The sequence below is a fragment of the Schistocerca cancellata genome, chromosome 3 (assembly GCF_023864275.1).
Source record: "Schistocerca cancellata isolate TAMUIC-IGC-003103 chromosome 3, iqSchCanc2.1, whole genome shotgun sequence".
Classification (NCBI taxonomy): Eukaryota; Metazoa; Arthropoda; class Insecta; order Orthoptera; family Acrididae; genus Schistocerca; species Schistocerca cancellata.
The window spans coordinates 486923990-486950596 of NC_064628.1; the positions used below are offsets into that span (position 1 = coordinate 486923990).

The 26607-nt window shown below is 43.6% G+C and overlaps 1 protein-coding gene across 1 annotated transcript in view; it reads right to left on the reverse strand.

The window, feature by feature from the left end:
- Positions 1-290: 290 nt before the first annotated feature.
- LOC126176376 (protein embryonic gonad-like) overlaps positions 291-26607 on the reverse strand; it is a 185453-nt gene continuing 159136 nt past the window's right edge. Inside the window, exons 3-5 of the mRNA XM_049923533.1 lie at positions 6878-7353; positions 3519-3686; positions 291-3464 (exon numbers count right to left, since the gene is read on the reverse strand). Of these exons, the coding sequence (XP_049779490.1) occupies positions 3233-3464; positions 3519-3686; positions 6878-7353 (876 nt within the window). The 3' untranslated portion in view covers positions 291-3232. The remainder of the gene's footprint in view (positions 3465-3518; positions 3687-6877; positions 7354-26607) is intronic.

Consider the following 26607-nt stretch of genomic DNA (forward strand, 5'->3'; position numbering starts at 1 on the left):
ATTAGTTCTACAGGATCTGCTGGCACAGCACCGGCCACTAGTGACAGATGTATCCGGATTCACCACGTAGCTGTAATATCATCAGAAGTTGTGTAAGTTCATTCTCGTGATTGCCTCCCGTTAGAGTTTCTGTAAACTGTTGTTCACCGTACTAAAACTGGAGTAGTGGATGTCCTTTAAGCCTGCTGTAAAATAGTTTGTGACAAACAAGGCACCGTGTGTTCAAAATCTGTTCATTGTTACCAAGAAGCAAATCAAAAATAAAAACGAAAAACCAGTTTTAAGCACGAATAACATTTTATTGTGAAACAATACTTTTGTTGATTACTGGCCTTATTTTGATACGTTGGAACTCCAACAGTGAAAGTGGACGTAAATGTTTCCCAAGGAACAGTGCACGAAGTGCGTATATCAGTACGCTATGAAACTCATCTGCTCCACTGAATTACTTAAATAATAACAAAATACATAATATTTTACAAAAAAGCAAACAAGATACTAAAGAATATGCAACAAAAGTAAGTATTTACAATTGTCTTAACACACATTAAATCGAGTAATATTATCATACAAAAATATATGCCTCCGGTAAAGAACATGCGGTAGTAAGCCTAAAAAAATCCTTTAAGGAGGCTTCAGTTTTCGTCGTAGAAAAAAATTCAAGACAGAATATCTGCTAATTCGAGTTTTTGTAATGCTGATAAATACTAAAAGAAGCAGACAACGTAATCTATTTAATAAAAAAACTGGCCATTTAAAGCGTTCCTTCAATTAGGAAGGAATAAACATCTGCACAGTCGAGTTTTCACTACTTCATTCAAGGAAACCTTAACAGAGCGTATCTGTAGCTACTGAAATAAAGCAGATTCACAAGGAATTCCGTAATCCCCGTTTAGATACGCAAATAAAGCGCGTTCGTAGCTATCGCTGCCAACTATCGGCATACATCTTGCACTCCTTGGCAGGCCCCGTTTTCCAGTGCCACAAGCGTTGTATGCTATAGGTTTGGTAATTCTGAGCGCCAGCAAGATGAGTACGTCGTTACCAGATATCCATTATGCAAATGAATGTGATGCTTTCCTAATGAACAGAGTTGTACGAAAGTGTATCATGTCTTCATTAAAAGGAATTGAGATGATATTAACAGCTAGGTATGGCCTCCCTGTTCCGGGTCATTACCGGTCCAATAAAAGTGAGCCACTCAAGGAGTTAATTTAAAATGGCAAGCGTGATAAATTCGGTCCTTTAAAATACATTAGCTTTAGTCAATTTCATTTTCTCAGTTGCTTCGTAAATTAACCTCGTGATAGGAGATTGCTTTTCAGCACTGCCCATTAAAGAAGTATTAGTGGTAGGTGAGGGCACTCCGTAATGAACTGCGCATGAAATTGAAAACAGGCATCCCCTTGGACACGGCGACGAGACTAGCCATTCAGTCCTAATCGTGTCCTCACGATTTCCGTCTGTCAAGCATTTGGCGCCTTGCCGCTGTGGTCTCCCCAAAGTAGCTTCCTTCGGCCTAGTTATTGCTGATGCGAATTACTTCATAGAAACCTCAAAACAGAGCTTCGCAGTACCCTATCAGCTTATCTATGGCGTTAAGGTACTAGAAGCAATTGGAGGTGACGTAAGATGCAGTACGTATTTATTTCGTTTACTTCGCTAGTGCAATGTAAGAACAGCCCGTACGAGATGCTGTTTCGGAATTCTGAAAGATGTCTGGATTAAAGCCTTCTGTGAAACGGAAGAACAGAAGATACTTGCAGTCCTGTATCAAGTGGTGCTTTCTATCATTAACACCTAGTTGGTAAACTGGGGCATTTCACATATTTTGAGCATCGACAGATGGGCGCACATCGTGCATCTTCAAGTTTTACCGGTGAAATGATTGCTGAAACGACATTTCGGTTGCGCAGCTATAATCATTTTCTTGTTTCAACTGCAGCTACGGCTGCGAAATGTTTACTCGTCTCTTTATTCAGTGAGTGGATTCAGATAATATCAAACATTTTGCAGTTGAAACTTCAGGGGGAGAATAGAACTGGATGCAGCTGGAGTTTCGTGCTTACAAGATAAGCATTGAAAGACGGTGTGAATCCGCACATATGTAACAACATACAAACTAATCAATGATCAGGTCGAGAGAACAGGTAAATGTGTAGAAATCATTGTTTCGTTCTAAGACGTCTGCACACAAAACTATTGAATGAACTTTTCCCCAGCAAAACACTGTCTCCGTGATCCACTAATGACAGTTTGGGAACTGCAGCTACTTAACTGTCTTCACTAGGTGGACACCAATCCACCCCTCTTATCGACACAAAATATTTGACAGTACTAGGGATGGATCTCGCATCCTCTATGGTACTGTCAGTTCAGATATAGAAGCACACTTGCATAAATAAATGTAAAGTAATACCAGGCCGTTCCTCAAATTGTTATATGCAATCAGTTTTTTTTTTTTTCCAGCAGCAGTAAGTAAACCAGTTTCTTCCAGCCCGAATGCACTATCGTTACGAGTTTACTGGGAACTTAGCAGCAGTTGAATACAAGTAGACTACTGCAGATATGAGCCTGCGTAGCGTTAGACACTCAAGTGGTCTTCGCCAAACTCCGGTCTTCGGCAGTCATCTTGTTGGTGAGATCGAGAGGCGTCGACTGACGATCCCGAAACAACCCCTTCACCGTGGCTGCGGACAGACAGAGGAGGCAAATCCAACCCCTGCAGATATAAGTTCATGTAGTGTCAGACGGTCAGGGGAAATCGGTCGCCCTCTTTTTGGTAAGATCGAGAGGCGTTGGCCGATCACCCTGAAATAATTCCTTGATCGTAGTTGAGAAGAAGCAGGCGAGGTAATCCAATCGATCCCAATGTGAGTTCATCTGGTGTCGGTCGGTCAAATGGCTCTCAGCCAAACTGGGATACTTCAGTCACCCTCTTGCTGGTGATGTCGAGAGGCGTTACCGTTCACCCCGAAACAATTCGTTAATCGTAGTTGAGGACAAGCAGCGGAGGCAATCCAACCGCTGCCAATGCGAGTTCATCTGGTGTCGGACTGTCAAATGGACCTCAGCCGAACTGAGGGACTTCGACAGCCCTCTTGTTCGTGAGATCGCGAGGCGTCGGCCGATCACCCCGTAACAATTCCTTAATCCAGTTGAGGACAAGCAGAGGAGATGGTTCAACCGTTGCCTATATGAGTTCATCTGGTGTAGGAAGGTCAAGTGGTCCTCAGCCAAACTGGGGGACTTCGGCCGCCCTCTTGTTGGTGAGGTCGAGAGGCGTCGACCGACCGTCCCGTCGCTGGCGGTCGGCGGCGTCGGTGCCGTCGAGCGCCTCGTCGCAGTCGGCGGCCGCCGAGGGAGGCGAGCTGGGTGCGGAATCGGAGCAGCACTTGGGGCGGCCGCGCACCGATAGGTCGATGGGCTGGTCCTGCTCGACGGCGACGCCGGCCAGTGCGGGGCTGCACAGCAGCAGGTCGCCGCCCAGCACCAGCAGCCCGCCGCCGCCCCCGGGCGCGCCGACGCCGGCGCCGTTGACGGGCGTGCGCGCCGCCAGGCTGGGGTACAGGAAGCGCGCCTGCGGGGGCGGCGCCGGCTGCAGCTGCGGCGATCCGTGCGGGGGCGGCGCCGGCCCGTGGTACAGCGGCGGTGGCCGCGGGCCCCCGTGCAGTCGCGACATGAGCCTGTGCACACACACCAGGTTGCCCTTCAGTTTCAGAAAACACAGTATAACAGGACGGAAGTCACTGTCATTGTTCGCAACTTGTAGAGAAGTGAACACACAATGTCTGGCACATTACAACGAATCGGGGTATCCAAACGTCGATCGATGAATATCGGTACTTTACCATGAGGTGATAAACGTCATTGAATAGCGATATGTACTCCTGTGACTCATGTGGAAAGGTTTCCGAAGTTGTTATGACCGCACGATGGAATTAAGAGACTCTGAACGCGGAATGGTAGTTGGACCTAGACACATGGGACATCTAGTTTCGGAAATCGTTTTGAATTTAATATTCCGAGATTCACATCGTCAGGAGTGTGCCGAGAGTACCATATTTCAGACGTTACTTCTCACCGTTGACAACGCAGCAGCCGACAGCCTTCACTTAACTATCGAGAGCAGCGGCGTTTGCGTAGAGTTGTCAGTGCTAACAGACAAGAAACACTTCGTGAAATAACCGCAGAAATCAATGTCAGACGTAAGACGAACGTACCCGTTGGGACAGTGCGGAGAAATCTGGTGTTACTGGGCTGCGGCTAACAGCAAACACGTTTTTCACCTGCGGCAATTATTTTTTGCTATGATAAATACTAAGTTACACAGTTCATTTGTAGTCCACATCAACTATAGGTCACCCTACAACCAGCTGATACGAACAGTACTAAGGACAGAAGAAGATGGGGTATCCCTCATCCCAAACGACTATGCTTAGTGAATCACTGTGAGAGTTCAAACCACTCTTTAAGATGTCGACTGCCTTACTTTTTGTCTCTAAAAGAAGATCAGAGATGTAGCAGTTTTCCAAAACAAACAACCAAATTTTTGTATGTGTAAATGACAATTGTTTATGATTCATTAGGACTTTATTGACGATAAAATGTTGTATTTTGATGTAACAGACCTCAGCCAATAACTGCTTTTCATTTCTATGTATAATAACGTTAATTTCATTATTCTTTATTTATTTTTTCTGTTTTCTTCAGTACTTTCCACACCATACTAAAAGTTGCCTTATTTTGCGATACAATATCTGCTAATCTATGTATAAATTAAAGTAGCAATATGTATGTATGTATGTCCAGGATCTCCTTAAAAACCTCTGGATCGATTTCAACCTCATGTGGCACAGAAACAGAAAGCTTTACAAGTATCAGCACTGTGTGATTTATAACTTCATATCTCTAACACGAGCATAAATATGTGGTAAAAAGTGTTTTTATCAGCCCCTGCCATACAGGCTATCCTGCACAACATTAGTAGGGAGGTAAATGGCATGATAGCATGAACAGACAGAGCTGAGTCAGAGGAGATGGGCAGCCAAAGGGGGAGGAGGAGAGGGACAGAGTCAGGGAGAAGGCAGAAGAGGATGATGAGATGAAGAGGGAAAGGAGGAGGTGGACAAAGAGAGAGGGATTGGGGGAGTTGGATGGCAAGGGTGGGCAAGATTTAATGTTTAAGAACAGAGGGTGTATCAGGTGGTAGGGAGAGGGGCAAGATTAGATGGATAGGGAGATGGAGCAGGAGTAGATGAATAGTGAGAGGCCGCGCAGGATTAGCCGAGCGGTGTAAGGCGCTGCAGTCGTGGACTGTGCGGCTGGTCCCGGCGGAGGTTTGAGTCCTCCCTCCAGCATGGGTGTATGTGTTTGTCCTTAGGACAATTTGGGTTAAGTAGTGTGTAAGCTTAGGGACTGATGACCTTAGCAGTTAAGTCCCATAAGATTTCACACACACAGTTGTGAGAGGTGGGAGAATAAAAGAGTAGAGAGAGCGGGAGTAGAAGTTGAGTAGAGAGGGGGAAGGAGAAGATGAGCTAGGGGTGTGGAGGAGCTTGGTATACTGTGAGAGTGGGGAGGAAGAGCAGTGATGGACAAACAGAGAGGAGGAGGAGGAAGTGAACAGCGAGAGAGGAGGTGAAGTGCAGGAAGAGATGGACTGGAGAATGTGGAGTGGGTGATGCATAGAAGAAGGAGGATGAGGAGACGGACAGAGAGAGATACAGGAACATATGGACAAAGAGAGAGGTGAGGAGAGAGAGGTACAGGCGCATGTGGGAGGTAGGAAATCGGCAGGTGAAAAAGGAAGCAATTGTAGGAACGCAGCTGAAAGACAAAGACACAGAGAGTTATGAAGAGGCAGTTCGAATGCCATCAAGTTGTAAGGAGGTCATATGAAAGATGAAATACATAAATACCTGGACAAAGCCGGGGTATTCAGCTAGTATCGTATTAGACAAAAGTGACTTTTTTGTGTAATTCACTGTAATAAATTCGGGCATAATATTCCCACGCATTTGGAAGATACCAGTAGTTTACAGATATATTTTTTTCATCATGTGGATTCCACTGGAACCATTGTGTTCGACGAGTGTAAAGCAATCCAAAACAAGAAGTCAGCAATCAGTCACTACTCAATCTGCCAGTCTGTTCTTTATTGCAGATCTAGATTTCAGCTACAGAATAGATGTTGCCATATGATATGTGATATATGAAACACAGAGGTATCATCGAGTTCAATATCACTGATTATTTTATATTTATTATGTTTCTAGCACATGATAGCTATTCTGTAGCTGAGATCTACATGTATAATACTATGTGCTGAGTTGCGACTGACTGCTAGCTTCCTTACTGTTCCTGTATTTTTTCTCTTCTATGCATTTTCAATCCCTCTGAAGCTCACACAAGTTCGATAATTCCCGCCGATTTTTGAATTGAAATATGTCAAAAACTTCTGATGAAAACAAAAAGCAGCGAGCTCGAACTACTCCTCTGAACATTTAGCGTTTCCTGTGCAACTGGAGGAAGTCAGACTCTGCGAGACAAATAGCAAGAAACCTCTGCTTCCCTAAACACAGCTTGATGACCATCACTCTGTAGATCTTCCGGAGTGCCAAAGGCACTTCTTTCAGTACGAAAAGTAGAATATTCCGGAGTAAGTGGAAGTACACCTCCTCTGTGAGGCGTTTTGTGAGAAGCACAGGAATATCTTGTACAAGATTACGTTCAGTATGAAAATCGTGCTCTCTGGACTTATGTTCGTAAAATCCTATTGATCTCAGGGGTCATCTCCGGCAATCTGTACCCACCTTCCAGAATTTAGCTGTACTGACCGAAGAGTTAGGAGTGCCTGGGCTTCGAGAATACGTACCCTGCAGTGATGGCGGCGGTCTCGTCGTCAACGGAGGACGCGCCCGAGGAGTCGTCGGAGCTGCTGGACTCGAGTTTGCGGCGCTTGGGCAGCGGAGACGGCGGCAGCACGGGAAAGGCTCCGTTGAGCCCGGCGAAGAAGGAGGGCGGGTAGAGGCCGGGCGGCGCGCCGCCGAACAGTGACGCCGCCCCCAGGGGCAGCCCGCCGCCGCCCATGCCGCCCCCGTCCTGCCCGTTCTGCTGCTGCTGCTGCTGTTGCTGCTGCTGCTGCTGCTGCTCTTGCAGCAGACAGTGAATCTTGAACCAGTTGGAGCGCCGGCCGTAGCGGGAGCCGCTCTTGGACATGCCGACCTCGATACACTTCTTGAGGCGGCACGCCTTGCAGGACGTCCGATTCTTCTTGTCGATAATACACTCGTTGTTGTTCTTGCATTCCGAAATGGAGTTCATGTTGTTGTAGGTTCTCCCGAAGAATGACTGAAAGCAAGCACAAAGTATACGGCGTTATGAAAAAAAAAAAAACTAATTTGGTTACGTAAACAGTAAGTCTACTGTCTACAGTTTCGCCTACTAATTAGCCTTAATAACATCGATTACAATGTTACGTAAGCCTGTAACAGGTCAGATTTTCAGTCTTTATGTGTTACCTTCCACCGACGCATTTCGGCACATTGCTGCATAATTGGGTCAAGCTCGTGACCTAATTCCACCCGTCTGGTTCGACCCATGGCGTCCTGTGGGACGTCACCAGTTGGCGGCGTGTCACGAGAGGCATTCAGTAAGTAACGCGGCACTTCTTTTTCTCGGCCAGTTTCGGTTGAAAAAATTAGGAATTACACTACTGGCCATTGAAATTGCTACACCACGAAGATGACGTGCTACAGACGCAAAATTTAACCGACAGGAAGAATATGCTGTGATATGCAAATGATTAGCTTTTCAGAGCATTCACACAAGGTTGGCGCCGGTGGCGACACCTACAACGTGTTGAAATGAGGAAAGTTTCCAACCGATTTCTCATACACAAACAGCACTTGACGGGCGTTGCCCGGTGAAACGTTGTTTTGATGCCTCGTGTAAGGAGGAGAAATGCGTACCATCACGTTTCCGACTTTGATAAAGGTTGGATTGTAGCCTATCGCGATTGCGGTTCATCGTATCGCGACATTGCTGCTCGCGTTCGTCGAGATCCAATGACTGTTAGCATCTGTTAGCATCTGTTAGAATCTGTGGGTTCAGAAGGGAGGGGGTGGGGGTTTGAAGGACAAGTAACTAGAACGATAATTTTCTTAGAGGAAGTGGGAAAAATTATTGTCGTAATTGGTAGTAGATCTGGTAGTTATTTACCTCCCGAAACTCATCGCTACCCACGCAGGTTACTGGACATAAGTGGTATATCATTGAATAAGAAAATTATTAATTAACAACTGAATCCTTCTAATCAAGATTGTCAGTAAATTTACAACATATTAAATTTCTTGGCAGTAGTTGTATCGTGATAAGTAAAGATTAGCAAAACTCCTTAAATCGATGCTTTTAAACTGGGAATCGATGGAGCTGAGACGAAAACTCTTGACAAAAATAATTTGTATGTGTAACCTCCTGTCGCAATTGAAATATCATAACTATCATTAACTTCACAGCTTTCACGTTGAGTTATGATTTCAGTATATTGCTAATACAATATACATAATTTTGTACCGCGATAGACTTGTAGCTGATAATGCAGTCATATCTCTCAAAAATGCCGCTGGTCAGACGGGTAGGCATCATTTACAAAATACACACTGGCTACTAGACCACTATTTTATATTGAAAACGTAATTTTTAACATTGTAACAAACTTGGAACGCTGTGTATCTGTCAATAAACAAGTAATTGAATTAGATTAGAAATAATATTTATTTTATCACTGTACGTAAGTGTTACGGTAGATTACACACTGTAAACGATCTGACAATCGATTACGGAACAGCGTTCAAGATAGATACCCCAGAGAGAAATCTGTGTCTCATTCAGTCGCCGATCCTCGTGATAATGCCTAAGTGTTCCTGGCCTTAGAAATGCACTCAAGTATCCATATTGACAATAAGCAGCAATACATCGTATATTCTTTTATAACAAGTGATAAATATTTTTTTTCTTTCTTTTGTGATCTTGTATTTCTAAACTGGCTGAGTATAGGGGCAGACTGCTATGTTTTATCCAATGGAAACTACGGAAAATTCCATTTGTTATCGTAGCTAGGCTACAATTGCAAGCACTCCGACATATCTAAGTGATAAAATCTTTTAGTAGCTATAAAGCATTGGTGAATAAAGTTGGGAATACTTTTAGCAAAACGTCACTGGATGACGTAAACCAACTTAATCGACATAGTATCAAGGGCTTATACGCCAGTTTTAAGTAGGTGTTAATGCAATGAGAAAGCTTATCACTGAAACAACATGGAATTACTTCGTAAGGAATAAATAATTTGTGTGGTTTTCAGATTTCGTTATTCGTATCACCACGGAATTGGTTACTGTCACACACTTCCCTCTAACTACCGACTTCTAGAAGAAATAAGTAACAAAACACAAAGATACAAGTACACATTTTACCATTAAAGGCATTTTACTGTGACTCGCCACAACAAGTACGAGGATTATAAAGTGTGGGTAGATAAAATACGAAACGATGTCTTTTTAGACGCCTTACAAAGGTTTTCTCCAGGTACTGTACATTTTTTGTGTGGCTGGAGGATTGCTGAAAATAATGATTGGACGTTTCTACTCAAACAAAAGTATCCCTGAAGGGGCGCGGATCTTACAGAAATTGTGCTCGATAGCACAATTTCAGAGCAATTGGAATGGGAAAGGGACAAACAAAGTATTGCATAAGAGAAAAGATGCGGATACAGCAGTCACAAGAGCATGAGCGCTCAAGGTAAACACGATAGCAAAGAAATCTGAACTAGCTTTTTCTCTCATAGCTAAGGCACATCCTGCTCGCTGAAATGAATGTTGATGAGGTGAGTCCTGGAGAACATTTGTTCGCCAGCTATTATAATGTCGTAATGTGCATGGTCCGTGTAAGGTAAGGTTCCTGTATCTCCCTCATTTACATAGCTCGAACCATGATAGAAATACACGTCTACTACGAAGAGTTAAGCATCGTAATTATTACGCAAGATCTCTTTATTGAGAAACACCTACCGACTACGTACACTGAAGTTAAGTGAAACATTTGTATAACGTAGTGATCGAATGTGGAGACTTATACTTCGACTTCATCGTATCGTGCTTAATTGCTGTGTCTTCAAAACTCAAGTAACTGCAGTGTGATTTATGTACTGGTAGCGGTAAACTCTGTGGTGCTTTAAGAGAAGAGCTTGTCTATTTCACCTTTTCCAGTCTACGTCTTTAATAAACATATCTAGAGAAACTTCTCTGAGGCACACAAATTCATAGCAAACGTGCTTGGTATTTGCAATTTAGAGTATCGCTTTAACAATGCTACTGAATATCTGAACTGTTCTATGTCAAGGAAGCAATGAAGCAGAAATAATGTGTCATAATATTTTTAATATGGTGCATACCGCTTACGGGTGTCAATATATTTATTGGCTGTGAGTGCAGTTTTGACGGTCTGTCATTTTCAAAGACACACATCAAATGTCGTTGCACAGATTAGCATATTACAAGCGAACGAAGATGGCCGAACCCTATTTCGTGGAGACAATGACAATGGATACTTGTACTGATTTGTTTTTCAGTTAAATCACAAATAAATTTGTAATTCAACTGCTAAGCGAAACAATACATATGGCAGATTTCAGAGATCATATTTTCCCCTTCGCGTGTACTAGTTGTTGCTGTGGCCATGAAATCCAATTCGGCGATAATCAATGAAAAGTTTATTGACTTATGTGGATATGTTATAAGCGCTGCTACACTTTTAAAATAGTCTGAATAATGGTCGCCAGCCTAGCCATGATTCGCAAGAATTCATTCTCAGTCTATTTCCGAAGACAAAAACCATGTAGCAGCCTAACTACAGTGCATTCATAAATATTCCGCTAAGTATCAAAACAGCGCTACAAACTAATTCCTTGCTACTTCCACTGAACTCTTCACAAAGTCTAGCAGTTCAAAGCTACGTAGGTTGCGGGAAACACCAGAATTACAACACTTCCAACTTGGACGGCAAAAAAATGCACACAACTGGTTTGAATCAGCCGTATCGAGTCCATGTCTTTCACAAAACAGCGCCAGTCCTACCCATCATGTGCAATGCTAAACAACAAAAGTCGCGTAAAGAACTGGGAAACGATTGATCATAATTTCAAGCCTACGCACGGGAAACACTTGCGAAGACTTGTCAGCTTTCTGTACTGCCGAAATAACTTTATCGATTACTTTGGATATGTAGCCCCCCCCCCCCCCCCCCCGGCAATCTTCAAAATTGTTTAAACATATACATCTTTCATCCAAACGACCTCATGAGCAACAAGAAGACACTACCTTTCGATATTTCTCTCTCTCTCTCACGACACTGCTTCGGGAATTTCTCCATCCTGTTAGAACTACTAGACATGTATCCCAACTGAAAAGTGCTGGAGACCAGGCCTACTTGATCTTGTGGGAAAGTCTCGAGCCTACAGGCTAGCCCCATAGGCTCCAACCCCAACAATAACAATTGTATCCCTCCACTCTAGCACACTTTATGTTGATTACGGTTAAACGAACTCATCAGCTCCCCTATAACGAATAACACAGGACACCGCCACTTCGGTCCCTAATAATATATAGGATGTCCCAGCCAGCCAGCCGGATCAAAAGAAAAGAAAATCATTAGTGTTATGAAGTTCCAAGTTTAATAATTGTCCTTTATAATGAACTCGGAACTATATGTTACGTCACTGGGATTATTTGGAAAGACAGATGTTTTAATCCCTGTTCGGTCGTTCTGATCACGTTTTTCTGTCATTTCACTAAACCAGTGGAAGTGGGTGTCGTTGACGAGAAAGTCATACTTTTTTTCAGCGTTTCTGCAAGAAAATTTATAACATTACTAACTGACAAACCCGCCATTGCCCAGGCATCCATTTTGTCAATTTTGTGCTAGAAACGAAACCTTGTATGTTCTTACGACTAGGTGTGAGATGATCCTGAAGCTGCGTACGATTGGTTAACGTCTCGTTGACAACGGCTCTTCACAGCTGTATGGAGGGCTTTTGTTTCTTCCTACAGGCGTTTGTGCTTCGCATTTGAAAGCTGTCAAAAACGCTGCCAGGTGTGAAGGATTTCCTTAAGTTGGCTCGACTCTAGGAGCTCTTACTACAGATATCATCCCGCTTCCCAGATCTCCTGAAGATGGACGTTGACTATTGATATTGCACCACAGACACAGTCCCTTTGACTGTTCAGAGATGTCACTAACCCCACCCAAAGATTGGGGTCCGACAGCCGATCAGTTCCAGTCTTCCACCAGGAAGGAGGTACGCGGCTTGTGTTTTCTGTAGTTGAACCATGCCTAGACGGTCAATACCGTGATTCGATCGCGACCGCATTGTTACTTTGAGCAAGGAAGGGCTCTCAACAAAGGAAGTGTTCAGGTGTCTCGGAGTGAACCAAAGCGATGTTGTTCGGACATTGAGGAGATACAGAGAGACAGGAACTGTCGATGACATGCCTCGCTCAGCCCGCCCAAGGGCTACTACTGCAGTGGATGATCGCTACCTACGGATTATGGCTCGGAGGAATCTTGACAGCAAGGCCACCATGTTGAATAATGCTTTTCGTGCAGCCACAGGACGTCGTGTTACCACTCAAACTGTGCGAAACAGGCAACATGAGGCGCAACTTCACTCCCGACGTCCATGACGAGGTCCATATTTGCAACCTGGAGACCATGCAGAGTGGTACAGATGGGCCCAGCAACATGCCGAATGGACCGCTCAGGATTGACATCATGTTCTCTTCCCCGAGGCGTTTCGCAAATGCCTTCAACCAGACAATCGTCGGAGACGTGTTTGGAGGCAACCCGGTGAGGCTGAACGCCTTAGACACACTGTCCAGAGAGTGCAAGGTGGAGGTTCCCTGCTGTTTTGGGGTTGCATTATGTGGGGTCGTCGTACGCCGCTGGTGGTCATGGAAGGCGCCGTTACGGCTGTACGATACGTGAATGCCATCATCCGACCGATAGTGCAACCATATCGGCAACATATTGGCGAGGCATTCGTCTTCATGGACGACAATTTGCGCTCCCATCATGCACATGTTATGAATGACTTCCTTCAGGATAAGGACATCGCTCGACTAGAGTGGCCAGCACGTTCTCCGGACATGAACCCTATCGGACATGCCTGGGATGGATTGAAAAGGGCTGTTTATGAACGACATGACCCACCAACCACTCTGAGGGATCTACGTCGAAACGCCGTTGAGGAATGGGGCAATCTGGACCTATGGCGCCTTGATGAACTTGTGGATAGTATGCTACGATGAATACAGGCATCATCAATGCAAGAGGACGTGCTATTGGGTATTAGAGGTACCGGCGTGTACAGCAATGTGGACGACCACCTCTGAAAGTCTCGCTGTATGGTGGAACAACATGCGATGTGTGGTTTTCATGAGCAATAAAAAGGGCTGATATGATGTTTATGCTGACCTCTATTCCAATTTTCTGTACAAGTTCCGGAACTCTCGGAACCGAGGTGATACAAAACTTTTTTGATGTGTGTAGTAAAGAACGAATGTATAAACTTTATACGTGATGCGATATTTTTTCACGCATCTCAGTGTTTGGAAATTTGTGGTAAGGTCTTATGGGACCAAACTGCCGAGGTCATCCGTCCCTAAGCTTACGAACTACTTAATTTAACTTAAACTAACTTACGCTAAGGACGAGACACACATCCATGCCCGAGGGAGGAGTCGAACCTCCGACGGAGGGAGCCGCGCTGTCCGTGACAAGGCGTCCTAGACCGCACGGCTACCCCGCGCGGCTTTCAGTGTTTATCACGGCATGTCTCTTGAACTATGTGTCGTACAATAATATATTTGTGTAGGTAGATCGAACTGCATATGTGAATACTGTCTGCGAATACGTTGTGAACAGAGGTAGCAGCAAAGAAGTAACAAATTTAAAGGTCATGCATAATGCGGCAGGTTTTCACGCATCTCAGTGTTTATGATGTCATATCTCCTGACCTACGTGTAGTGCCATTACATAATTTTGTACGTGTGTTTAGGAGCATATGTCGATACTGTGTGCAAAATTTATTGCAAGTAGAGTTAATAGCACAGAAGTAAAAAATCTTTACGTTATGCATGATGCCACATATGATGTTTCTTAACCCCACAGCGGTTGTTGCCTGACAGTAAGGGATGTGAGTATCAGTTTTGGCTGAAACCTGTTCAGTGGTTTTAGGAGGAGATGTCGAAAAAAAATAACATAGACACAAACATAAGAGGAGTGGCAGGAAATAATCCGGACTCATGCTCTAACTCTTTACTGAAAGAAACTTACACAACTGAAATGTTGTCCCTTTCAATGCAGTCCTTGCCTCGGTTCCTACACTGCTCCACACGAATTTTGCACTTTTAGAATCAGTGCTGCTAGCCATTTTATATCATGCTGTTGTGGAGGTTCGTCGCTTTTTCCATCACTGCATCCACGGACTCGAACCTCGTACCTTCTAGCGCAGACTTCAGTTTTGGGAAGAGAAAAAAGTCGCATGGTCCTAGGTCAGGCGAAAACGGTGTATGGTCCATCACTGCAATGCTGTTTCTCCCAAAAGTCTCTTCACAGGCATCGCGTTATTGACCGGCGCGTTGCCCTAACGAAGAATCTATGAACGATTCTTCCACAGATATGGTCACACACATTCACAGAGGGTCTTCAGAACAGTTCCGTAATAAGCTTGACTGACCTTCAGGCACCCAATCAATGTAGATAATCCCTCCGATATAGAAGAAAATAATAAGCATTTCTTTGAATTTTGATTTGCTCATGCGCGCTTTCTTCTTCCTAGGGGTCTGCGGTACATGGATTGTCGCTTAGTCTCTGTATCGTACTTGAACATCCATGTTTAATCACACGCAATTTCTTTCCCATGGTAGTCGCGGTCATTTACAATTTTTTCAAGTGTGTCAGCACAGCAATCCACTCGATGTTGCTTTAGCTCGTTTGTAAGAATTCTTGGCATCACTTCAGTACAGTCCTTTGTCGTGCCCATATCATCGTGCAAAATCTGTCTAACGATTTCCTTATTGATGTGGGCAAGTTCCGAAATTGCTCGAATGTTCAGGCGGCGGTCGGTCTTCAGGAACAATTCTACTGACCTTCTCCCTATTCTCAACTAGTTTCCAAGTGGAAGGACGGACTGATTTCGGACCGTCTTGAGCATCATTTCCTACAGTCACTGAACGTCTTAAGCCACTCTAAAACTTGCGTACGAGATAGACACTCATACCATAAACTTGGCCGTGCGCGGTAGCTTCGCGGTCTAAGGCGCCTTGCCACGGTTCGCGCGACTCTCCCAATGGAGGTTTCCAGTCCTCCCTCTGGCATGTATGTGTGTGTTGTCCTTACCGTAAGTTAGTTTAAGTTGGATTAAGTAGCGTGTAAGCCTAGGGACCAATGACCTCAGCAGTTTGGTCCCATAGTAACAACACAAATTTCCAGTTTCCATAAACTTCTGTGGCGGGTTTTCCAAGTTTTGTGAGGAATTTGATGCTAACACGTTATTTCACTTTAGAACGTAGCGTAACACCGACAGAGCTCAAACACGAGACCTGTTTCTAAGAAGGCTCTCAGCTAGACCAATCACCAGAGCACCGTGAAATTCTGTATGCATGTCAGGGACAGTACCGAGGTTATTCTCCCCCATTCTTCTCTTTGCCATCGACGAAGCCGGAAATGCACACAGAAACCAGTCCAGTTTCTTTATTGCCACACCTCGAACATACATACGTAGATACATCTACTTTTGTGATATGTATGGATTACGGTTTGTTCTTAAGTACGTTGGCGTGCATATGTTCCTGGCAAGTAAAACTTCCATTTAGAAAATGATATAATGTGCAAACGCGGAGTCCCCGGCGAGGGGGCGCAGTGGTTAGCACTCGCATTGGAGAGGACGACGGTTCAATCCTGCGTCTGGCCATCCTGATTTAGGTTCTCCGTGATTTCCCTAAATCGCTCCAGGCAAATGCCGGAATGTTTCCTTTGAAAGGGCACGGCCGACTTCCTTCCCCGTCCTTCCATATTCCCATGACACCGAAGACCTCACTGTCTGGTCTCCTTCCCCAAACTACCCAACCCAACCCCCCCTAGCAAACGCGATGCTGTCAACTCCAGTTCAACGCTCCTATTAGCGAACCGACTTTGAGAGTGGCCAATTTCCAACATTCACAATGAAAGCGCTCCTGCAAGGTACCTGTCGAATGCCTTTCGTACTGTACAACGTATACGGCTTTAGCTATGGACAACGCGGGCCCCCATACTCGGGAAGACATTCCGGCGTGCGGGACGTAATTTTCCGCCGTTGCGCCGGCTGGAAGGAAACCTGCTGCCCACGTGCGCCACACAATGTGGCGAGACCGAGGAGAAATGTCGGCGAGGCACGCAGAATATCACACGCACTCCGAGGCCACGGGAATGCCGGCGCTCTGCTCCGGTTAAATAGCTGAGCCACTTGTCGTCGCCGTCTCGAGTCCTTTGCGCAACTGCGAACGCGAGCCAAGTGGAGCTGGCCGCCTCCGGTCGTACAGCGCCTCTGCTGCCGTCGCCGGCGCCTTTCCTTTGATGCGGTGGTTGCTCCCGAAGAAGACGGCCGGCGTTACGTCAGCGGTCCCCGCAGAGGCTCGTCCCGTGCTGCGGCGCGGTGTGGCGTGCCGCCTCGTCCCTCGCGGGAAAGTGAAGCGAGCGGGTCAGCTCGGCCGGGCGCCGCGGTCGCGCGGCCCGGCCGCTGCGTGTGAAAGTGTGGGAACCGGCGCGGCGCGGCTCCACCTGCTGCTGCAGCGGCCGCCCAATCGCCGCCGTCTCTTCCTGCTCGGCAGCCCCGCCGAGCCGCTCTCGGTGCGACGCCGGCGTCGTAAAAGCTCACTGGCCGCGACTTCTCACGTTACGTCGCTACTCGGTTCGTAGCCAGATGCCGTTCTATTGATAGACAGCTCTCGAAAAGCTGCTGACACGGTCATTTCGTTCGTGCCACCGAGCTTCCGTGCGTCGTGTGGGAACGCACTCATTTCCGCGGTAGCAATCTGCACTCTTGGCGAGGAGAAATCCGCGAGAAAAACGTACTACTCTGCGGATTCGTTACTGTTCATTCTAAATAAACGTCGCCAGCGTCGCTTTGACCCAAGAGAGAGGTATACATATGAGGGTGGTTTGAAAAGTTCTCGGAATCACCACGAGAGGTCAGCGCTAGCGCAACGAGTTGCTCACGTGATATTCAGTGGACTGTTGCCTGTAAACACGTGCCACGTCAGTGCTCTTGGAAGCGAGGCCCACGAGAAGGACAGGCCGCGGCGCGTACGTCACGAAGGTAGTCCTGAACTCGCTCGCTCCCTCAGCTCAGCAGACAAAACGCGTTTCTAAACCTGTTAACTCGCAGCTGGGAGTGTATGTAATAGCGAGAATTACATCTTCCACTGGAATCTGCTATTATGAAGTTTTGCTGATTAACAGTACTACAGCGAAATTTAATTTAAGATCAATACTCGATATAAATGGTATAACCGCTTGTTTACAGCATTTAGTATCTTCTGCTTAACAGTACTAATTACATGCTGGAAGTGGTGCCTTATGCAACTGATAATCATTTTAGCATGGTTTTATTTTACAGTACAGCCGTAACAAATTATAAGTAGGCCCATGGACTTCCCATCATTACAGGACTAATAACAGTAAGATAATAGCGGATTCCAGTAGAAGATTCAGTTTTCGTTTGTACGGACACGCCTAGTTACGAGTTAACTGGTGTAGGAACGTAGTTTGTCTGCTGATTTGAGCGAGCGAGTGAGTCAAATGGTTCAAATGGCTCTGAGCACTATGGGACTTAACATCTATGGACATCAGTCCCCTAGAACTTAGAACTACTTAAACCTAACTAACCTAAGGACAACACACAACACCCAGCCATCACGAAGCAGAGAAAATCCCTGACCCCGCCGGGAATCGAACCCGGGAACCCGGGCGTGGGAAGCGAGAACGCTACCGCACGACCACGAGATGCGGGCGCGATTAAGTCCAGGACTACCTTCGTGACGTACGCGCCGCGGCCTGTCTTTCTCGTGGGCCTCGTCTTGGAAGAGATTTATGGCGGTGACGTGGCTCTGTTCTTGTTCCCGCGTAGTGATTTGCGAAGATGGAAAAAATCTAGATCCGAGCAGTCCGATTTCCGGATTACACTGGGGGACTGCTTCATATTCATACGTTGCCAAGTGGACAAATTACTTTAAATTTTGTCGGGAGAGCTTAAAAGATGACCAGCGTAGTGCTCGGCCAAAATGTATCACTGCTCCAGAAATCATTGCAAAAGCGCACAAAATTGTCATGGAGGATCGCCGATTGAAAGTGCGTCAAATTATTCACTCTTATCAGACGTCATCTCAAAGGGTATACTGTATTTTAACTGAGGAATTAGAAATGAAAAAATTATCTGCAAGATGGGTCCCGCGAGTCATTTCGCGCGCCCGCATACTTGTGCCGTCGCCATGACAAAATTACGCGAACTAAGGTATGAATTGTTGCCACATCCGCCTTATTCACCTGATATGGCTCCATGGATGGTAGTTATAAGAGTTATAAGACTCGAGGGACATGAAAGGGAAGCAGCGGTTGGGAAGGGAGTGAGACAGGGTTGTAGCCTCTCCCCGATGTTATTCAATCTGTATATTGAGCAAGCAATAAAGGAAACAAAAGAAAAATTCGGAGCAGGTATTGAAGTCCATGGAGAAGAAATAAAAACTTTGAGGTTCGCCGATGACATTGTAATTGTGTCAGAGACAGCAAAGGACTTGGAAGAGCAGTTGAACGGAATGGACAGTGTCTTGAAAGGAGGATTAAGATCAACAAATGCAAAACGAGGATAATGGAATGTAGTCGAATTAATTTGGGTGTTGCTGAGGGAATTAGATTAGAAAATGAGACAGTTAAAATAGTAAAGGAGTTTTGCTATTTGGGGAGCAAAATAACTGATGATGGTCGAAGTAGAGAGGATGTAAAATGTAGACAGGCAATGGCAAGGAAAGCGTTTCTGAAGAAGAAAAATTTGTTAACATCGAGTATAGATTTAAGTGTCAGGAAGTCGTTTCTGAAAGTACTTGTATGGAGTGTAGCCATGTATGGAAGTTAAAGATGCACAATAAATAGTTTGGACAAGAAGAGAACAGAAGCATTCGAAATGTGGTGCTACAGAAGAATGCTGAAGATTAGACGGGTAGATCACATAACTAATGAGGAGATAGTGAATAGAATTTGGGAGAAGAGGAGTTTGTGGCACAATTTGGCTACAAGAAGGGATCGGTTGGTAGGACATGTTCTGAGGCATCAAGAGATCACCAATTTAGTATTGGAGGGGAGTGTGGAGGGTAAAAATCGCAGAGGGAGACCAAGAGATGAATACACTAAGCAGATTCAGGAGGATGTAGGCTGCAGTAGGTACTTGGAAATGAAAAAGCTTGCACAGGATAGAGTAGCATGGAGTGCTGCTTCATACCAGACTCAGGACTGAAGATCACAACAATAACAATGGCTCCATCAGACTTTCATCTGTTCCCAAAATGGAAAATTTTTCTTGGTGGCCGACGATTCACTTCAAACGAAGAATTGAAAACCAGAGTTGACAATTACATTGCGGGCCTGGAGTTGGGATCAAGGCACCGGAACATCGTTGGACGAAGTTTATTAATCTACAAGGAGACTGCATTGAAAAATAAAACAAGTTTCCATGATGTGAGTACTTTTTTTGTATTCCGTTCCGAGAACTTTTCAAACCACCCTCGTAATAATCCAATCTCACAAATCAAAAGCCCTCAAGCGGAAAGGTATCGAGAAAGGTCCTGAGGGAGGGCCCTATATCCGACCTGTGGACCACAATATTTTCACACTTCAGTGAACATGGAGAAGAATTAGGTGTTGAATTCAGTGAACAGTCTAATGAGTACAGAAAATGAACTGAGAGCAAATCGAAGAAATACGCAAGCAACGAGAAGCAGCGGAAATGAGAACGGCAAGAAACTTAACACCAGGATTTGTGATCACGAAGTAGGTGAAGTTAAGAAATTCTGCTACCTAGGCAGCAAAATAACGCATGACGGACGGCGCAAGGAAGACGCAAAAAGCAGACCAGCACTGGAAAAAAAGGGAATTGCTGGCCAAAAGATTAAAACGAAGACCTTACTTTCATGAAGAAATTTCTAAGAATGTACGTTTGGACCACAGCATTCTATGTTAGTGAAACACTGACTGAGGGAAAACCGGCACAACAAAGAAGCGAAGCCTTTGAGATGTGGTGCTATACAAGAATCTTTAGAATTAGGTAGACTGGTAAGGTGAGGAATGAGGAAGTCTCCCGCAGAATCAGCGAGGGAAGGATTGTATGGAAAAAACTGAAAAGAAGAAGGGACAGGATGACAGGGCATCTGTTAAGACATCAAGAAATAACTTCCATGGTAATAAAGGAAGCTGTAGAGTGTAACAATTGTGGAGGAAAACAGAGACTGGAATACAATCAGCAAATACTTGAGGATGTAGGCTGCAATTGCTACTCTGAGATAAAAAGGTTGGCATAGGAGAGGACTTCATGGTGGCCCACATCAAAACAGTCAGAAGACTGACGACTCCGAAAAAACTAAACACAACCTGCAATATAAAACAACAAAATTCGACACGCCCACACGACCACATGGTCCATTCAAAGGCAAGAAACCTCATAGATACAGACTTAACAGAGAGAGACACACTGTTAGAAAAGGGCTCAGACACAACATCTGTACTAATACAGACAACCACTACATAGGAATTCTGGTTGCACCAACAGAAGTCATCCTAACACAAGAAGAGATACTAAAAACAGAACTGTTAATGTAGAGCTAACATGAAAATGGGTGAAGATTAAAATAAAAAGCGTAATCACCATGCCAAAGAAAGAACTTAACAGGAAACTCAAGCAGGAAACAACACCACAAAAAATTTAAAGGAAAAATACACTTTTGTAGTTAACAGAACTGATACAGGTATCACAATATTACTGATCAATAATGAGCAGTATATAGAAAAAATCCAATAATTAATTTCCTCAAACATCACAACACTGAAATCTAATCCAGCATCACATTTTCAGACATCCATAACAAATGTCAAGGACACCAGACATATATTCACAGACACAAGGAAACAACATATCACACAAAAGAACCAAAATGTACCAACTCTAGTAAGACAACCCAACATTCAAAATAAAATACTTCTATATAACATGGTATAGATTTCACCATTACACCATCATGCTATATGGCAAAACACGTAAAGAAATAAAGAACAACAGAAGAGTGAAAAACACAAATGAACCTACAACACAAATAAAATGCCTACATATTCCACAAACAGCTTCACATTTTTTTTCACATAGCAATTATGTACACCTTTGTACCGATGACAGACAACAAAACTAACGGAAGAGAATCCATCGATACGCAAGGAATTACGCACAGGTAATATTATAGACATAGCCAAAATTTTTCAAGTTATGACATCGCAAATTAGTTCCAATCTGAAAAGGAAAATTATTTAGTAAATGATTACCTTTCACAATGAGCCCAAAAGGAAGACAGGCAAACATATTCATCAATCACATGGAAAATGCCATCTTTAACACAGTAATTATGAAGAATTGATACAAAACTCTTAACCGATACAAATTTGTGGATGATGAAACCTGTGTGGCAGATGAACCAATAGAGAAAATAAATCAACTTCAAGCAGACATAAACAGAGTATACAAAAATATCCAGTTCGCTATAGAAAAAATTCGCAAACAACAAACTCTTCTTGGATATGACAATGAAAAGACAAAAACTTGACATGTACAGATAGCGAACAGCAGCAGAAACAATTAACTATGCCAGATCAAACCTACAAAAGTACAAAGTAGCAGCGTTCCAAAAAATGAGACACAGACTGAACATAATTTCACTCAGCAGAGGAAACTATGAAAAAGAATTAGAAACAATATAGCTTGTAGCCACACACAACGGATACAAAAAACCACATGACAGAAAAAAATCAACTACAACATCGGAGCAAAACTAAAGAAAAATGAAAATGAACAGAAGACATGCACACCACAGAACTCCACAGATACTACCTTACGCACAGACACACAGAAAAGAGACACCCATTATATGATTAACAAAAAGAAATTATACATTTTAAGAAACAAACATAATTCACCACACAGAACAGCAAATACACTGAAAAAGCTAGGATTAAATTTACACACACACAGATCAAAGAAGACACTCCAGTCACATTCAAAAACCCCAATACAAAAACCAGAGCAGTACCAAATATTAGCTGTGTACTAGACGGAATGTCAACACTGCAATTCAGTGTATCTGGGAATGACAGGCAGAGATTTCAAAATTAGATATCAAGAACACATAAGAAGATGAAAGTACAAAAATAGCTATTCTATACTGAACACCTAATGCAGCATGGATATGAAGAACCATCTAACATTGAACGTGACATGAAAATTGTTAAGTTTCTGTATTTGGCAGGAGGTCTTTGAAACGGCGGCCGTTTATTATTGTGAGAAAATAAAACAGCTACAGCTGTCCTTACGATTTTATTTATTTTGCTGGAACCGCATCAACTACAGCCTGGTTGCGCACGAAAACGCAGAAACTGGTTGCAACAAAATAGATAAAATTATAAGGACGGCTATAGGTAATCTGTTTTCTCACAAATGAAAACTGTTAGGATTTCCAATCACAACAGAAAATTCCTAACGTCACACGGAAACGCTCACATAAAATGAGCCTTTGCAGTGACCAAGAAAGTACGAGTATTAAATGACAAAATCAATATAAATGGCAACCCACTAGTCATGTTACGCACTAACACAGTAACAAGCAGGGATGTACAATTAAATAGAATCACCCTACAAGCAGAAACTTAACAATCAACGGAATATTAAACCAAATACAGACACCACCACACAATCAAAAGACGAATGAAAAACACAGATCGATTATTGGCTACAGTACGTACATTAAATAAACAAATCAGACATACAGTGATCAGTGGAAGTGATGTTTTGAGCTGAAATACGTTAGAAAAATTCCAAAAATCAGACATCATTTTATGCAAACAATGTAATTGTAAGTACAGCTCGAGGGCGGCACATATGCACTAAAAAGATCACAAATCGTAAGTACAAACAAATATTAATTTAACATAATGAAACTTGGGCTGCAAAAAGTTGTTTCTCACCTAACAATAAATGAGCAACAAAACACTGTAATGTAGAAACATCTATAAATTTTATGCAATGCAAATATTATATACAAAGGCAAAGTGTATTACAGGCCACTGAAAATGCTTCATAAAGTAAAGGAAGCAAAACGCATATGGGACAATAAAAAGTCTATTTGATATGGCTGCATTAGAAGAGTCACATACAAAAACTATACAGGTACTCTTTCAACACTGATCACTGGCTAATTCTTGTATTTTTCGGATAATTGAGGCGACTTCTTTATTGCTGTTGCTTGTTTTTATGAAAAATTCCTTACTGCTCTGTGATTCGAATCTCGTGTTAAACTGGAGTCCTTCCCACAGTTAACCGATTGACTGTGGCTAAGTCATGTCTCCGCAATATCCTTTCTTTCAGGAGTGCTAGTTCTGCAAGGTTCGCAGGAGAGCTTCTGTAAAGTTTGGAAGGTAGGATACGAGGTACTGGCAGAAGTGAAGCTGTAAGGACAGGGCGTGAGTCGTGCTTGGGTAGCTCAGATGGGAAAGGCAAAGGTCCAGAGTTCGAGTCTCGGTCCGGCAGACAGTTTTAATCAGCCGGGAAGTTTTAACCGAATGACTACCTCACTGGACGAAGAAAGGTATACACCGGGTCCGTGAAGAATAAGATTCGTAAAGAACGGTTAGGTAGTTAGAAACATTCATGCTGGGATTGCTTATAATTTGATTTAAGAGAAAACATAACACACTAAACTGTGACATCGCATGGGAGTTGTAAGAAAGATTAATAGTACAAACATGAAAAATACTAGTATTTTCGATAGTTTCTAAGTTTCAGAAAGTGTCAGATGGTAAAGAGGGTAACGTCGGAAACACTAAGAAATTGACACCTCTGTGCGGCGAAAAAAGCTTACCGTATAGTTCTGCTACCTGTCATTTCATATTAATTATATGAAACATACGTGTTTGGTGAACTGAAAAGACAAAACGTGCGATAATCCCATTCACACTGTTAAATCACAATACCTTGGAGGAAAAGTCGACTATCTCTCTAAAGCTAAGTACGACATTGTGAAAACTTTTCGTGACGTAGAATCGTTTTATTGGTGGTTATAAGGAGTACAATACAGATTAATTACAGAACAAATGTACGCGCTGAAGAAACTAATTCTAACACACTCCTTTGCAATAACACTGCTGTAATAACGAACACCCTCGGCGAGTTGTTTACAGTGATTTGCAGAACCTGTAGTGACAGAAGTGATCTACGACGAAGTCTCCACAGGGGCACACATTCTCCTGCCGAGTGAAAGCTGCTATTCAGAACGCACTCATAGACTCCGCAAGAGATGTTCTCGCTCGTATCCTTTCTCTCACGAGTGCGAAGTAAAAGATCGAAGTTGAAAGTGACAGACTGCTAAAGTTGCACTTTGGCGGTTACTGAAGTTACCAGCCAGAAAAATGGAAACCGCAAACAGTGATTGCTTTCAGCATAATGTGTCAATTTAATCCGAGTGCGAGACTTGTTTAAGTTCCGAAAATGAATACCCAAGCAGCAGCTTATTAGTGGACCTTAATGTGGGGTGTTTTCATCATTTAGCTTTATGATGGCTTGAGCTCTTCTGGGAACACTTTCAATGAGGTGTCTAAATGGCTGTGGAGGAACGGTACCCCATTGTTCCTCAAGAGCCGAAAACAAAGAAGGACCCTGGGGTACGGAGCGAAGTCGAGGCTCCACCTCACACCAAAGGTGTTCGATGGGTTCAGGTCCCAGCTGAGGGTACACCAGTTCATTTCAGAAACTATTGATGTCTTCTCACGAAATTCCAATCATCAACTTTCTCCTCCAAATGAGAAAATATTTTGTTGGCGCCTACCTACATAGGGAGAAACGATCATCATGATATAATAAAGGGAATCAGAGCTCATACGGAGAGATATAGGTGTTCTTTCTTTCTGCGCACAGGTCACACCAATATTCAAGAAAGGTAGAACGAGTAATTCACTAAACTACAGGCTCATATCATTAACATCGTTACGCAGCAGGGTTCTGGAACATATATTGTGTTCTTGTGTTCTAACATCATGAATTACCTCAACAACAAAAAAAACTATTGTCACACAGTCAACAGGGATTTAGAAAACATCGTTTTGTGAAACACAACTAGCTCTTTACCCGCATGAGGTGTTGAGTGCTATTGACAAGGGATTTCAGATTGATTCCGTATTTCTCGATTTCCGGAAGACTTTTGACACTGTACCACATAAGCGGCGTGTAGTGAAATTGCGTGCTTTTGGATTATAGTCTCAGTTATGTGACCGGATTCGTGATTTTCTTTCAGAGAGATCACAGTTGGTAGTAACTGGCGGAAATTCATCGAGTAAAACAGAAGTGATTTCTGGCGTTCTCCAAAGTAGTGTTATAGGTCCTTTGCTGTTCCTTATCTATATAAACGATTTGGGAGATAATCTGAGCAGGCGTCTTAGGTTGTTTGCAGATGACGCTGTCGTTTATCGACTAATAAAGTCATCAGAAGATCAAAATCAATTGCAAAACGATTTAGAAAAGGTATCTGTATTGTGCTAAAATTGGCAATTGACCCTAAATAACGAAAAGTGTGCGGTCACCCACATGAGTGCTAAAAGGAATTCGTTAAACTTCGGTTACACGATAAGTCAGTCAAATCTAAAGGCCGTAAATCCAACTAAATACCTATCACTTACAATTACTAACAACTTAAATTGGAAGGAAAACATAGAAAATGTTGTGGGGAGCGCTAACCAAAGACGGCGCTTTATTTGCTGGACACGTAGAAAATGTAACAGATCTACTAAGGAGACTGCCTGCACTACACTTGCCCGTCCTCTTTTAGAATACTGATGCGCGGTGTGGAATCCTTACCAGAAAGGATTGACGGAATACATCGAAAAAGGGCAACATGTTTCGTATGATCGCGAAATAGGGGAGAGAGTGTCACCGGAATGATACAAGATTTGGGGTGGACATAATTAAAATATAGGCGTTTTTCGTTGTGGCGGAATCTTCTCACGAAATTCCAATCATCAACTTTCTCCTCCAAATGAGAAAATATTTTGTTGGCGCCGACCTACATAGGGAGAAACGATCATCATGATATAATAAAGGGAATCAGAGCTCATACGGAGAGATATAGGTGTTCTTTCTTTCTGCGCGCTATGCGAGATTGGAATAATAGATAATTGTGAAGGTGGTTCGATGAACCCTCTGCCAGGAACTTG